The 14,341-nt window shown below is 44.7% G+C and overlaps 1 protein-coding gene across 5 annotated transcripts in view; it reads right to left on the reverse strand.

The window, feature by feature from the left end:
- SLC44A3 (solute carrier family 44 member 3) overlaps positions 1-14,341 on the reverse strand; it is a 74,743-nt gene continuing 60,402 nt past the window's right edge. For 4 of the 5 annotated variants that reach the window (XM_087447083.1, XM_087447079.1, XM_087447074.1 and 1 more), the window contains 3 exons: positions 3,887-4,024; positions 1,608-1,844; positions 1-203 (listed from right to left, as the gene is read on the reverse strand). In XM_087447083.1, coding sequence (XP_087303209.1) covers positions 99-203; positions 1,608-1,844; positions 3,887-4,024 — 480 coding nt within the window. In that variant the 3' untranslated portion in view covers positions 1-98. The remainder of the gene's footprint in view (positions 204-1,607; positions 1,845-3,886; positions 4,025-14,341) is intronic. The other variant, XM_087447086.1, reaches the window with a different exon arrangement.

Consider the following 14,341-nt stretch of genomic DNA (forward strand, 5'->3'; position numbering starts at 1 on the left):
AACAGTGAAGAATAAGGCCCATCGGGCCTTATCATTTATTCTATAAATGGCTCTTAGAAGAAGGAAACTTTGTCCAGCTACCAATACCTAACGGGCACCTATCTCACAATGGGCCGGAGTTCTGTTCCCTCCTCGTTCCTTAAGGAGTTCTGGTCTCTCTGTGCCCTTGCGTCATTTAATTTGTTGATCCTTGTTACAAAGCTCTGAAAAACAGAAGAATGAGTTAGACCAGTGTTATGTATCTGCACTGTTGGCAGTCATTTACTTGGCCATATCATTTTGGGGAATTTAATCCTTAGAAAAGTTTTCCCTGTTGAATTAAAATATTTTGGGGGCTAGATTTCATAGTAGATTTTTTTTTTTTTTTGTGAGGAAGATCAGCCCTGAGCTAACATCCATGCTGATCCTCCTCTTTTTGCTGAGGAAGACCGGCTCTGAGCTAACATCTATTGCCAATCCTTCTCCTTCCCCCGCCCGCCCCCCCAAAGCCCCAGTAGATAGTTGTATGTCATAGCTGCACATCCTTCTAGTTGCTGTATGTGGGACGCGGCCTCAGCATGACCGGAGAAGCGGTGCGTCCGTGCGCGCCCGGGATCCGAACCCGGGCCGCCAGTAGTGGAGCGCATGCACTTAACCACTAAGCCACGGGGCCGGCCCTCATAATAGATTTTTAATTGAAAAAGTGTAAATCAGGGAAAGAAGACCTGCTTAGCTTCCTACCACCATCAGAAATATTGTCTTGAGAGTACATACAAATGTGTTAAAGTGCTATTGTATTTGTATGTTTCATATGGAGAAGGATGAGGATACATTTAATGATAAAACTACAGAAGTGCTTGTGAAACTTCAGTGCCTGGCTGAAGAGTGCTTTGAATGCTCTGTTTAAAAGCAAAAGGGCTTTAACACCTAAGTTTTATGGCAACAGAATGAAAGAAAATGTCACTTGACCCAGACAGCAGAAAGAGATGAGAGACTTCATTCAGCTGTTAAAATATCCCTGTCTACACAGGATAAGAAAAATAAGCAACAACTGTGTCGCAAAAGCTGTTGGAAACAGCTGCCTGCTATTTCCAGATTAGAAGCAGGATGGGGGCTCCGCTGAGGGTGTGGCTTTCCTCACGTTGGTATGCCTCAGTTAATAAAGGACCTGAGAACTGCAGATCTGTCAATACCGGTGATCAGTCTACACTGGAGTGTGTGCTCCCCAAAATATAACGGGTAGGACGCGGCACTTGGTGATGCAAAAATGCTTTAGTAAAAGATCAACTGTTAAACCGCCACACTGTCCAAAAGGCCAGACCAAACCATTAGCACCAAAGGGACTTGGACGGCTACTGTGTCCAGAACACCTACCCAGGGTCATTTGGTTAGTGTTAATTGAGCTTCACTTCTCTCCAGGGAGAGGGTTTCAATAAGGGAGGTGAGTTCAGCCTTGGAAAATAAAGTCCAAATCTCACTCTCAGGACCTTCAGGCCATGTGGTGGAAGCTCACAGAGGCCCCGTAAGAGAAAATGAGGCTAGGGACAAGCCTCCCTTATGTGTGGGACTTCCACACTTTTGAGATGGTGAGGATGGAGATTGCGACAGGAAATGAAACGTTTGCTTACCAAAAACTCTTGGTCCATAAAGTAAGGCTTTTCTGATGATCCATCATTTGTTTCCAGATCAACAGTAAAACACAGGAAAAGTGCATCCAACACAGTTTCAAATACAGATAAAAAACTATGGGCTACTAAGTAGGCAAAAAAAGCAACCAATAGCAGAGGGATTGCCCACACCTGGAGTGCACGGTTGTAGTTAAATGCCATCAGTCCTCCAAAAACAGTGAAACACACCACTAACACCTGTCAAAACAAGATTTTGTTGAAAATCTTTATAAATTGATTGGTTAGAATATTTTAAGAAAGATTTTTGTCAGTTACAAGTAATAGTACCATATACGTGTATGTATGTGTGTGTGTATGTGCCCTATTGTAAATGTCAGAAAATTTGGTATGATGAAATAGGAAGAAGAAAAAAATGAGAAGCTATGATACCCAAAGAAAACCCAGTTAATTTGGAGAGTGGGAAGAGGCTATGTACTTCCATTTTATCTGGGTCTGGTTTCTGTATTTATGTAGATGTGATGATACATCACAAAATTTTTATTGTTTTTTTCCCTTAACATCACAAATAAGCATCTTCGTTTAAAAACTTTTTTATAAATGCTGTTTCTAATAACAGTACGACAATCCGTTGAGTGGATATATTGCAATTAAATTATGTGATGATTGTTACCCTGGGGATTAAAGCAGAAGGGCTTTCCAAGGCTGGTGTGGGGAGATAATAACATTACTCCAGGCTTTGGCTATATGTAATTATTATATTTCCAGGAACATGATTATAGGCCATGATGTACCTAATTCTCTAACAGACAAAATGGAGCCCATCTGGAGTCCCCGTTGCCCTTGGATATCCACAAAGATGGACGTGAATATCTGAATGCTACTTCATTCAAAAAACAAAGAATCACTGGTTATCACATGCTCATTAGAAGCTTGTTAGCAATTATGTGTTCCTTGTGGGAAATACAGGAAAATGAATTATTGCTTAAAATGAAATACAAGATAAATCTGTTATAAGGATGAAACCTTATTCCAAAAATTTTTGGAAGTAGTTATTGGAAAATATATCATCTACAATCCTACCAAGCTAACATAAATAATATTATCCATTTAAATACAGCTACAACTTATTTAGGCTGTTTTGAAAGGCATAATCAGTTTGTGTTTCTAGAGCTAGTGTCACATGAAAAGTCTCTGGGGCCCAGCTGAGCCTTAAAATATATGTGCAATTAACACACACCTGTGAAATCCAAGCATGTTATAACTTGTCACTGACAGTTAACTATGATAGTAATGCACCAGAGACATACCAAATGCCACAGAAGCACAAAATGCTACATGAGGAGCCAAGAGTCCCCATATTTGGCATTGGCCGTGTCATAACTGGAGACCGAGATCCTGTTCACTTGGGGCACAACTGAAGGCCCCGGCATTCGTGTCCTATGTGGAGGAACGGTTGGAAGAAGCGAGGATGTCTAGCTCCGAATAGTGAAGATGTGGTGGGAAAGTCAGGATGGGTGTGGTCAAGAATTTGAAGGGAGTCAAGTGGAAGTGGGATCAGACAAACTGAGGTGTGCAGTATTAGGCCCACTGGGTGACAATCACATGGAGAGACACTGGCACAGTATGAAGAACCTTCAACTTGGAGCATGGTCAAGTAGGGGCTGTAACACCACTTTCATCAATATCTGCCTGGAAAGGGCATGTGTCATCTTAGTTTATAGGGATGAAGACTGAGGTTCGGAGGTATTCAAGATCCCAAGTTCAGGGGCTGTCCTTTACACCATGAGATGTTGGAGCTCCAAGATGCTCCTTTGTTTCACAAGACTACATACAATTCCTTGAAAAAAACAATTCAGAAGACAGCAGAAATGTAACTTTGGCTCCATCTGGGACATTAACAATTTTGTCTTTATATGACAACACCCCCACCCCCCACACAAAATGTATCCATTTTCTGAGGCTAGTAGCATTTTCATTTTAGATAGTAAAAAGTGGGACTCGGAATGGTAGAGAGAATTGATCATAACTAAGAGTACGACTAGGATTCAAATCCTGGCTCTACCTATTGTGGGATCCTAGACAAGTTATTAAACCTTAGTTTCCTTATATGCAAAAAAGGGATACTTCACAGGATTGAGGATTAAGTGAGATAATGAAGCACAGCATCTACCTTAGAGTAAGCACTCAAGAAACATTAGTTCTCTTTTGAAGCCTGGTTGTATGGCTTAATTTTTGGATCCCAAGTTCCTTTATTTATTATTTTAATGAATACATCTCACCTTTCCCAGAAAAATTATGAAGTCTCCAAAGCAGTTAACAGACGTAAAATGACTTGAATTCTTGGATAAGAGTTTGAGTGCATCTTTTGCTGATGTACAAAAATCTGTCCCATTAATGGCAGTTGTAGTATACACATTCTGAAACAAAAGACACAATAGTTAAAAAGATGATGATTCTTCTTGTTTTAAAGACAATATAGGGCTGGCCCCGTGGCTTAGTGGTTAAGTGCGCGCGCTCCGCTGCTGGCAGCCCGGGTTTGGATCCCGGGCGCGCACCGACGCACCGCTTGTCCAGCCATGCTGAGGCCACGTCCCACATACAGCAACTAGAAGGATGTGCAGCTATGACATACAACTATCTACTGGGGCTTTGGGGGAAAAATAAATAAATAAAATTATTTAAAGACAATATAATGACAACATAGAATATTTACAAAATAAAACTAGTTACTATAAACCCATAACAAATCATTTCCAAGTCCCTTCCAGTCTGATTATATGCACATATATTTTCATATAGTTGCAGTAAATGGAAAAGATAAATAAGTACTTCTGTCAATATGATAGATTGAACTTCCCACTACAAACCTATGGAAATGAGAAGTAAAGCATAAATTATTTTTTAATGCACAGCAGAGTTTGAGGGCAGGAAAGGAAGTTTAGGTGCTAGAAAAAAAGCAGGCCCTGGTGGTTGGTGAGAGCTGAACCCAAAGTCTCAATGAGCACGAAATCAGTAAAGGCTTTGGGGGTTGGGGGCTGGGGACTTAACCCCTTATGGGTAAGAGACAATGCGCAGGCCCTTGCTAGAGAACTGAGCTCTCTGCACAAATTTAGGATTTATACTCAATACAAACTCAACCAACCATCCCAGGCAAGTGGTAAAGAAATGCACCATCTGCCTGGAACCATCGCTGTGGTCTGTGGAGGCAAGGCAAAACCACATCCCCCGAGGCCAGGGAAAGGGGGAGGCCCACAGACAACAACCCTTGAAGAGGATGAAGTGTTCACAGGAAAACTTTACAGATGACCCAAGGAAATGAACAGCACCACAAAGAAGAGACTCTGTACCCTGAGAATCATCTGAAATAAAGTATTCAAGGAACTATGCTTAAGATGCTAAAGAGATGACCATAAGGAATGAACAGCTTGGTGTGAAAAATGAAGAGGCAGAGTAGAAAACAAACCAAATAGAAACTCTAGAAATGAAAAAGTACACAATTTAAATGGTACGGTGTCATTACTGTACATCTCTGACTTTTTTCCTTTATATAATAACATTTTCTTCTTGCTCCCTGGCTTTTGTAATTTTAAGTTTTAATAAATACATATTCTATCAGGTGTGTATCTGTGTGTCTGTGTGTGTTTATATTCATATGAGAAGACAATAATGGGTCATTATTCCAAATGACCTTCCCCATATGATCGTATGATAATTTCAAGCCATCTAGTTCTCATATTTCCCTTGAAATCTTTAAAAATACTACTTGCACTGCAGTTTACAACAAAGAATTGATAACGTTCTTAGGAAAATACACTGAATACTGCCTGCGTGGCTTTCTGTCATTCCTTTGGCTTGGATAAGGGATGAAAGCTTTTTATCTCATGATATGCAAGTTAATCCTTTCATACACCCCTTCACAAACATTGTAAGGAAACCAATTTGGAGTCTATTGCAGTAATCCAGCCCCCAACGAGGCAGGGCTTAATCAGAGTAAGTGACAGAGGAGTAACAAGTCTAGGAGTAAGGAAGTAGAATGAACTGACCCACTTAACCGAACTCCCTCCTCACCCAGCCAACTGGAGAGGAATGTTTGGTTCTTAAAGACAGAAGGTTGGGTGCCCACCTCCCCCAGAGGATAACCCCGTTTGCCTCAAAAGGGATATTCTCAGTCAGATGTCGGACAAAGTCCCTCAGGAATGCCTTCATGGTATTCCACAAAGAACTTTTGGTTTCTGACTTAGAATGCATGCAAAATTTGCTTTAAAATCCCAAACTGGCTGTTGGTGGAAAGCTGTCCCCAGTTTGGGGACTTAAGTCTTGAGTAGGGACGTGGACATTCTCATTTGCTCATTATTTAACTAAGCATCTTTAATCATCTAAGGTTCTCAGAGCCCTGAAGACCAATTCATTAATCCTGAAAATAACATTTGTAGGGTGGGTGGGTGAAGAATGGCATAATCATTCTTTTATAGACTGAAAACCAAGTTCAAGGGCATTTCCCCAGTCCCCTGGTGAATCAGAGAGCTTTTTTTTTTTAACTCTAACTTTGTGGACATGACACTATCAGTTTTCATTAGAACAAAGTGCTATTTAAAAGGATGGTGGTGAAGGGAAGCACAGGCTCTGTAGGCAGACAGTCTCTGGGTTCAAATCCCAGTTCCACCACTGACTGGCTGTCGGTCTTGGGCAAATGATAGAACAAAGTGCTATTTAAAAGGATGGTGGTGAAGGGAAGCACAGGCTCTGTAGGCAGACAGTCTCTGGGTTCAAATCCCAGTTCCACCACTGACTGGCTGTCGGTCTTGGGCAAATGATCAACCTCTCTCAGACCCCAATTTCCTTGTCCATAAAGTGAGCTATAGCACCTACTGCAAAGGGTTGTTGGGAGATTAAAGAACATATTCCCTATAAAGCATTTAGCAAAGCGCCTCGCACACAGGAAGCATATAATAAAGGGTGGTTATTATGATCAGACCTCACCAAAGACGATCTCATTTACACCTGGGAAACACAGAGGCAACTCTGTAAGCACTGAAGAGGTGTGGAAAGGACCCGTGGTTTCTTTATCCATAGACCTTAATCCCGCACACTCACAGGGATCCAGGAAGGGCAGGCCTTGCTTTCCAGATCACATTCCATGCAGGCCCCTGCGTGGTCTTGCTCTGCAGCAGCAGCTACACACATGCCGCTCAGCCTCTTTCTTTGCATTGAGGCTCTGTCCCCAGCCCACCACCCGCCTCTGTCCCCTCTCTAAACTGAGGTTCTTGTGTATCTCCTGATTCATACTGGGGACTACAGTTTTTGTGGGGACTTCCTTTCCCTACAGACCATGGCTTGTAATCAAATTAGCACCACTACTCCTAAGCAATAAAAATAGATTTTGCTCCTTGGCTAAAATGATTAAAGGTTAAAACGGTACTTTCTCATGCATATGTTGACTCCACAGATTTTTTTGGCCCATAACCATTTATCTTTTCTTTAATATATCATGCCCACTGAATGAGGACTTTAAAACCACGCTGACAGGGAAATTATATATGCCTTCCTACAGTTACCATACCACTAGCATTTCACCACAAGGTTCAACCCTGAGTGTGACAGAGACCTAGAATTAATGTCTGAATGAACAGCTGGAGGAGGGAAGAATCATTCAAGACACAAGACATGGACTGAAAATTTCTGCAGTTTCAGCATTAGCTAATTTATACTTATTCTGAGTAGAAGCTGCTTCCTTGTCAGGCGGCTGGCAGAGGGACTGCGCTAATGTTCCTCGGAAGTCCTTGCCCAGAGCATTTGTGTTTGCCTGGGCTGACAGAACTCGAGGTGAACACGCTAAGGTCATCCACAGACTCTAACAATATGAGGAAAGGACTGGATATAATAAGGATTAGGTAACACGTTTTGTTAGTTGTGAAAGTCAGTCAGGAGATCCTGAAGGCTAATCATTAAGCCAGGAAAAAAGAGGTAGTGGTATCAGGCTTTTAATTGATTACCAAAGTTATTGTGCATATTTCTTTAGCATCACCAAACAAGTGGATATAAAAACGTAAAATAGATAGAAGGAAGGATTCCCAACTTGGTAGTGGTAGCACCTCAACATTAGTCCCCCATTCTCATTGCCTTGCCTGGGATTCAAGACTCCCTCTGGGTACAGGCTGATTAGTTTTCTGACTTCGTGGACTGTCGGCTGGTGTCTGCCACAAGCTGTGGGACGGTGGGGGCAAGGTCCTGCCTGGCTGTGAGGACTTGTGAACAATGAACTATAACCCAGGCACAAATGGGAGAGCAACAGGCAGGAGAAACACAAGGTGGGGTGAAGGGAGGAAGGAGCGTGGGGGAGGGGAGTGGTTAGGAAGACTTCACAGAAGCGGCATTGAGCTGGTCCCTGAAGTTGGCTGTCCCCTGCACGGAATGGGGGTGGGTGGGGGCTGAGGCAGCAGCAGGAGGCAGAGGCAGTGAAGTGAGGCTCAGGGGCTGAGCAGAGAAGTGTGGTGGGAGACAGGTCTGGAGGAGTCAGGAGCCAGCCCTGGTGGGGCTGAAATGCCGTGCCGTGGAGTAAGGGGAGCAACAGGAAGTTTCAGGGCTCATGTGATTTTCAGCGTGAGCCTCTGGAAGCTCTCCCAGGCTGCCCTGTGAAGGTTCAGGGCAGATGTCCCCTCATCACCATCTTCTGCTGAGCCACAAAGCCCTACATCTCCCAAGGCTCATTCTCACCTAAGCCTTTGGGGAGCCCCCAAGCACCTGCATAATGCCTACTGGGCTCTGCTGGAGTTACGCATAAGTGCTGCGTGACCATCCATCCATTGAACACATTGGCGCCATTAGCAGTCATAAGCCACGGGCCAGGTCCAAAGAAAATGAGCTCTTCTCTGGGAAGAAAATAAGAGTATTAGGAATTGTAACTCCTCCCAGATACTCTGCTCCCTTCCACCCCATTTCAAGAGATGCCTTAGCGATATATCCCAAATGGCTTGCCATAGACCTGATAGTAGCTTCCTAATTTGCTTCTGTGGCCTTTTTTTTTCTGTTAGTAGGCAGGTGTGCAGCTTCTGTGTACAAATAACAACAATAAATAATAATGGCACGCATTCATGGAGTGCATACTAGGTGCCAGGCCCTATGCTATATTCCCCTGAATGTATTAACTCATTTAATTCTCTTAACAGCCTCAACTCAATGATGAGGTCAGTGAGGAAACGAAGCAGAGAGAGGTTGGTAGCACGCCTCCAGGCACACACACGCACAATGTTGCATCACTCTTACAAGAAGTAAACCTCTGACTCATTCGGGCCCATCTGCAGGAAAACATTTACTTCGAGCTGTACTTTGTGCTTTTCCTCCCAAAAGGTTCAAAATAATAAAGTGGTGCTCTCCTGAGATGTATCATTAAAAAGAGCCAAGGATGTGGCAGGATGCTTTAGTGGAAAGAGGCTGGGTTACTACCACATTGCCCCCAAAGACTGGCTGAGTGGCCTCCACTAAGTCATGTCACTTCTCCGGTGCCCCATTCCCTTGCTTGTAAAAGGCGTCTGCCAGCTCTGAAGTTAAAGATGCTTTGTGTGGCGCAGTACTTGGGAGTGGACCAGGCGCCTCTTATTATCATCTTATTTGATCTCATCTGTTTCTCACCACAACTCAGTGAAATCATCTCCATGGGTATTATTATTCCTGTTTTACGGAAAATTCTAATTATTGAAGGAAAACGAAAGAGATTTAAGTGTACTTTTAGATAACGGAAAAGCTGGATTACTGCTTTACTTTGAGAGTTATCCAAGAATGTTAATCGCAGCTTTCACACAGAAAGAACATTTTTGCTCCTCAAGTCAAAACCGAAGCCTGCAGGGTTCCCCTCTGTGTCCTTCATCACTAGGGGCAGCCGTTTGCACCCCTGCTAAGCTGAAGCAGTTTCTTCTTTTGGTGGCGGAACTGTGAACCCGAGGATCTGTTGACTCTTCAAAAAGGTGAACAGAGTTTCCCTCCACATAGGGAGGAAGGATTTGCCAAAAGCCATGCCATGAATAGCCAGCTTTATTTCTGGAATCCCTTCCTAACAAAATGCCGATATTAACTCAAAATGAAACAAGAACCACTAAAACAAACTTGAGAAACTGGATGATGAATAAATAACACTAGTATTCATACTTTCCTCAGAATTGAAAGAAATACAGGGAAATCTGAGCCCAGATACATCCCCCCACACACAAGGGTCCTTCCTTGCACCTACAGTAAACTTGCAGCAACCATCCAAGGCCAGTTTCATCCGGAGCTCTGTTTTTTTTTTTTTTTGTGAGGAAGATCAGCCCTGAGCTAACATCCATACTAATCCTCCTCTTTTTGCTGAGGAAGACTGGCTCTGAGCTGACATCTATTGCCAATCCTCCTCCTTTTTTTCCCCAAAGCCCCAGTAGATAGTTGTATGTCACAGTTGCACATCCTTCCAGTTGCTGTATGTGGGATGCGGCCTCAGCATGGCCAGAGAAGCGGTGCGTCGGTGCGGGCCTGGGATGCGAACCCGGGCCGCCAGTAGCGGAGTGCGCGCACTTAACCGCTAAGCCACAGGGCCGGCCCAGAGCTCTGTTTTTATCACAAACACATGCCCAGTGAGCGGTGCATAAACGGCCTCTGGGCCTTCCAGGGCGTGGCATTCACCCTTCAGAGCCATTCAGGAGTCCGCTGGTCACCAGCTGCAAAAGTCCAACGAGATGGTGAGCAGGGAAAACCTGCCAGTCCCCTCTGGGGTTGGGACCAGGTGGAGGGGGGTGGAAAGAGGACAGCGCCTTTGCTGAGATCTGCTGCTGCTGTAAGCCAGGCACAGAGCAGTGCTGTCTTGTTAGCTCTTTTTAAATTTATTTACTTTTTGCTTATTTATTTTATTTAATTTTTTGTGAGAAGGATTAGCCCTGAGCTAACATCCCTTGCCAACCCTCCTCTTTCTGCTGAGGAAGATTGGCCCTGGGCTAACATCCATGCCCATCTTCCTCCACTTTGTATGTGGGATGCCGCCACAGCCTGGCTTGATGAGCAGTGCATCGGTCCGTGCCTGGGATCCGAACCTGTGAACCCCGGGCTGCCAAAGCGGAGCGCGCGCACTTAACCACTATGCCACCGGGCCGGCCCCCCTTTTGCTTATTTTTTAGAATAATTGCTTTATTATTTTCATGCTCATCACAAAAAAAAATCAAGAAAGATAGAAAGAGACAAAGAAGAAAGCAAGAAAATCACTCCAATCCTACTCCTCAGAAATAACCATTGCTAACATCACAGGGACCTCACCCCAACATTTCTCTGCAAATACACACAGACAGAAGGAAGGGAGGCTGGGTGGACAAGTTATAAAAATGGAACCATACTCTACATGGCATTTTAAATAAAAGCACTAATGTTAATTTGACTACAACAAAAGAAAATGAAACTAAACTGAATTGAAGGAATATTTAATTATAGGCAAATGTATCTTCACACACAAGACAGCTTTGTAAACAATCTTTCTAAAATCATTATGAAAAATGTTAAAGGTTAGAGTACTTATTTTTTTTAACACTGTGTCTTAAGTCAGGCAGCATGGATGGTGAAAGATGAGTCCTCTCACACTCTCCCTCTTCCTGATTTTATTGAGTTTCATTATTATTCTGACTTAGTCAGGATTTTGGACATTTACAGCCTCTTCGACAATGATTAGTTCCTTAACGAAATGTACCCAGCACAGCCACCGTGCCTGTCACCTCACACACCCGCCTCGTGCCAGCTGCACTTCCAACTGCCCCATAGGGCCCCTGTGGTCCCTCTGCTGATGCTGTTCTCTCTGCCGAGATGCCCTTCCAAACCCTGTTGTCTCTCTGAGGCTAATGTTTGTTGAATGGATAAAGGAAGATTCTTGCCTTTGGCAAACCAAGAATGTCTTCCAAATAATATTTCTTCATAGAAAACCCAGATTCAATTGATTGGTACATTTGTCCCTTCAGTAGAATGTTAGGATTCAAAGGCGCCCCAGACATCACCTAGGGAAACCCTCTCATTTTACTCATGAGGAAATGGAAACTTCAACAGGCTAAGTGACCAGGCAGAGGTAATGAGGATGGGACATGAATCAGGTGTTCACAGCCAGCGCCCCCTCCCCCCACAAATCCAGAAAAAGCCAGATCAGGCAACTGCATCTTGCTGAACTTGACCCGTCACTGATGCACTAGCAAAGCTCTGTAGTCTGCAATGGAAACCCACCAGAACAGTGATAGATTCTTAATGATGGGGCAGGTCCAGGAGACAGGGCCACGCAGGAAGTGCTGCCCTCTTCTAATAAGCCCTTTACCGTTACAGAGGGCTCTCACATCCCTTAATCTCATTTGATCTGCGCATAATGCGTGGAGGAAATGAGCAAGGGGGAAGGGAGCCCGGTCCTCGTTAAGGCAAAACTGAGCCTGTGGACCTGTGAAACGGGAAGCGCAGGGGATGGGAAATGCTTGTTCTCTTTTTTGGCTTCAGGCTTTATTAGAAAGAAGACTCAATAGATGGGCTGTCCCTAGTTAGTGAAGACCATTGGATTCCTCTCCTCCTTATCCTTCTCCTTGACAAGGAACTCCAGGCAGCACAATGAAGCCATCGATTCTGGAGGCACGCGGATCACCACATGGCAGTGCTGTCATCCCAGATAGGCTCTCCAGCCTCTGGGCCTCAGCTTCCTCATCTGCACAAACGGGGTAACACCTGCCTAATGTGCAGCGTCCTTGATCGAGAGGATGACCTTAGATGTGAATGTGAATGTTTACCATGATGCCTGGCAGACTGTAAAACCCAGCAAATGGCTGTGTTGTTGATAGACTTTAGAAGGTTGGCTCTAGTTAAGAGAATGTCAAACATCTCTGAGGGAGACGGATGCCAGAAATAGGAATGTTTACATGTTCTCATATATTGCACATTTGGGGAAAACAATTTTAAGGCAGGTGTCCGGCCCTCCGTGAACACGCTGCTGGTGGGTGTGGCGCTGGTGAAGCCAAAGCTGCCCGGCCCGAGACAGGCCTGCTGACAGAGAGCCTGGCAGTCAATGGAAAGGTCACTGGTGGCTGGGAGTAATGACCGCTCTGTCCCACAGTGTGGCCCAGCTTGCTGTGAAAAACTCTCTTACAAGAAAAATGCCATCTGCTCAAAGACATTGACTATAATAACAGTTCTTTTCTTTCCAAAGCTTCAAAAGACTCCGGGCCCTCCCATGTTAGCCACCTCTGTCCACGGCACTTCTGCTCAGAGAGGAGTTTCCTTGGCAGTCAGTCCCAGGCTTTGTTAGGGCAGCTCCAACAGGAAAGGGCAGCTCTTTAGAGCTTTTCTTTTCTTTTTCTTTATTGCCTCCCTGCTACTCTTAGCAAATTCTAAAAGCTGTGTGAAGGCAGCATGCACCCAAGGCTGCTGCTGAGAATGTCCAAGCCCTCATATTCAATCATCCTTCCATCCACAGACAAGCTCCGGGCTGGGGACAGGGCACTGATCCAGATCAGTAGCCTCATGTTCTCAGGACCTCACCCAGTTTCTTTGTTTCCGCCTTGATGGAGAAAAGACGTGGACATAGGGAACAGGCCCTGAGAGCCCTTCTCCACACCCCCCCGAGAGGGGTCCTGGTGAAGTCATTTGGCCTCAGCTGTCTCACTCCTTGGATGAATGCAAGTCTAGCAAATGCTTCTCTCTGCCCCACCTCTGTGCCAGTGGAGGCATTCTGTAAAAGGCAAGAGGAGGGGGGAGATGAAACCACTTCAAGAACTGTCAAAGCCTGGATCCACTTGCCAAAACTTTTAGGAATTTTCTAGCCCCGCCTAGATAAGAAAGCTAACTGAACCAAAAGTCTCTTACTTGCTTTCTTTCCCGCTTTTCACAGAACTTGTTCCTCACAGTCTATAGAGACGAGACTCTAAATGGAAGGACCGTCCAGCTATCACGAATATGTGTGACGCTCTCTGTTGCTCTCTTGACTTCTGTTTCTCTCCCCTCATGCATCTTCTCCTTTCCCTCGTCTCTGCATTCTCTATTCAAGCAGGACTCAGGCTCTGTGCTCATTCCCCCCAGGTGAGGTTAGGGGGTGGTGGGGGGTCAGGGCAGGAAGATATCCAGTCTGCAACTCTTCATCCAATAAGCCCTTTACCTTTGGCTTTTGGTTTCCAAAAATTTAAGCTCCTTAAGCCCTTACCTACCAGCGGAGAAGGTGAAGGAAGGGGATTCCCAATACGAGTCAAATGTCTTGGAGCAGCAGGTGAGCATGTAGATCTTCCTCTACCCACAGATTAGACAATGAGACTCCCCTGGGCTGGGGGAAGGAGGGAAAAGAGATCTGTGGGTCCTGACCAAGGGTCCAGGTCTGCCTTTTTCAGCAGAGCATGGAGAAGTGGCCACTCTTAGGGTTCTGGTTTGCCAAGAGTGAGGGGGTTCCAGAAACATGGGGCTTTCAGCACTAAAACTAGAACAGTCCCAGATAAACCGGGACAGTTGGTCACCCTACATGAGCACATATACGCAGACAGGGCCATAGGTGACTTTGAAATAGATTCCAGCTTCCTAAGCAGGGCCTGAAGGAGCCATGAAAATGGGAAGATGGATGCCTCAAGGGCAACCTGGGGACACGGGAAATCTCACAGAACCCCATGTTGGGGGGTAGGCCAAGAATAACAAATGAAATTTACTGCCAGTCCAGTGGAATGGGAGCTCAAAATCAGAAAGTAGCTTGAGAGACATGATCCAATATTTCCTGCACATAT

This window comes from Ceratotherium simum, chromosome 2 (assembly GCF_057802395.1).
Source record: "Ceratotherium simum simum isolate JZ-2026a chromosome 2, ASM5780239v1, whole genome shotgun sequence".
Classification (NCBI taxonomy): Eukaryota; Metazoa; Chordata; class Mammalia; order Perissodactyla; family Rhinocerotidae; genus Ceratotherium; species Ceratotherium simum.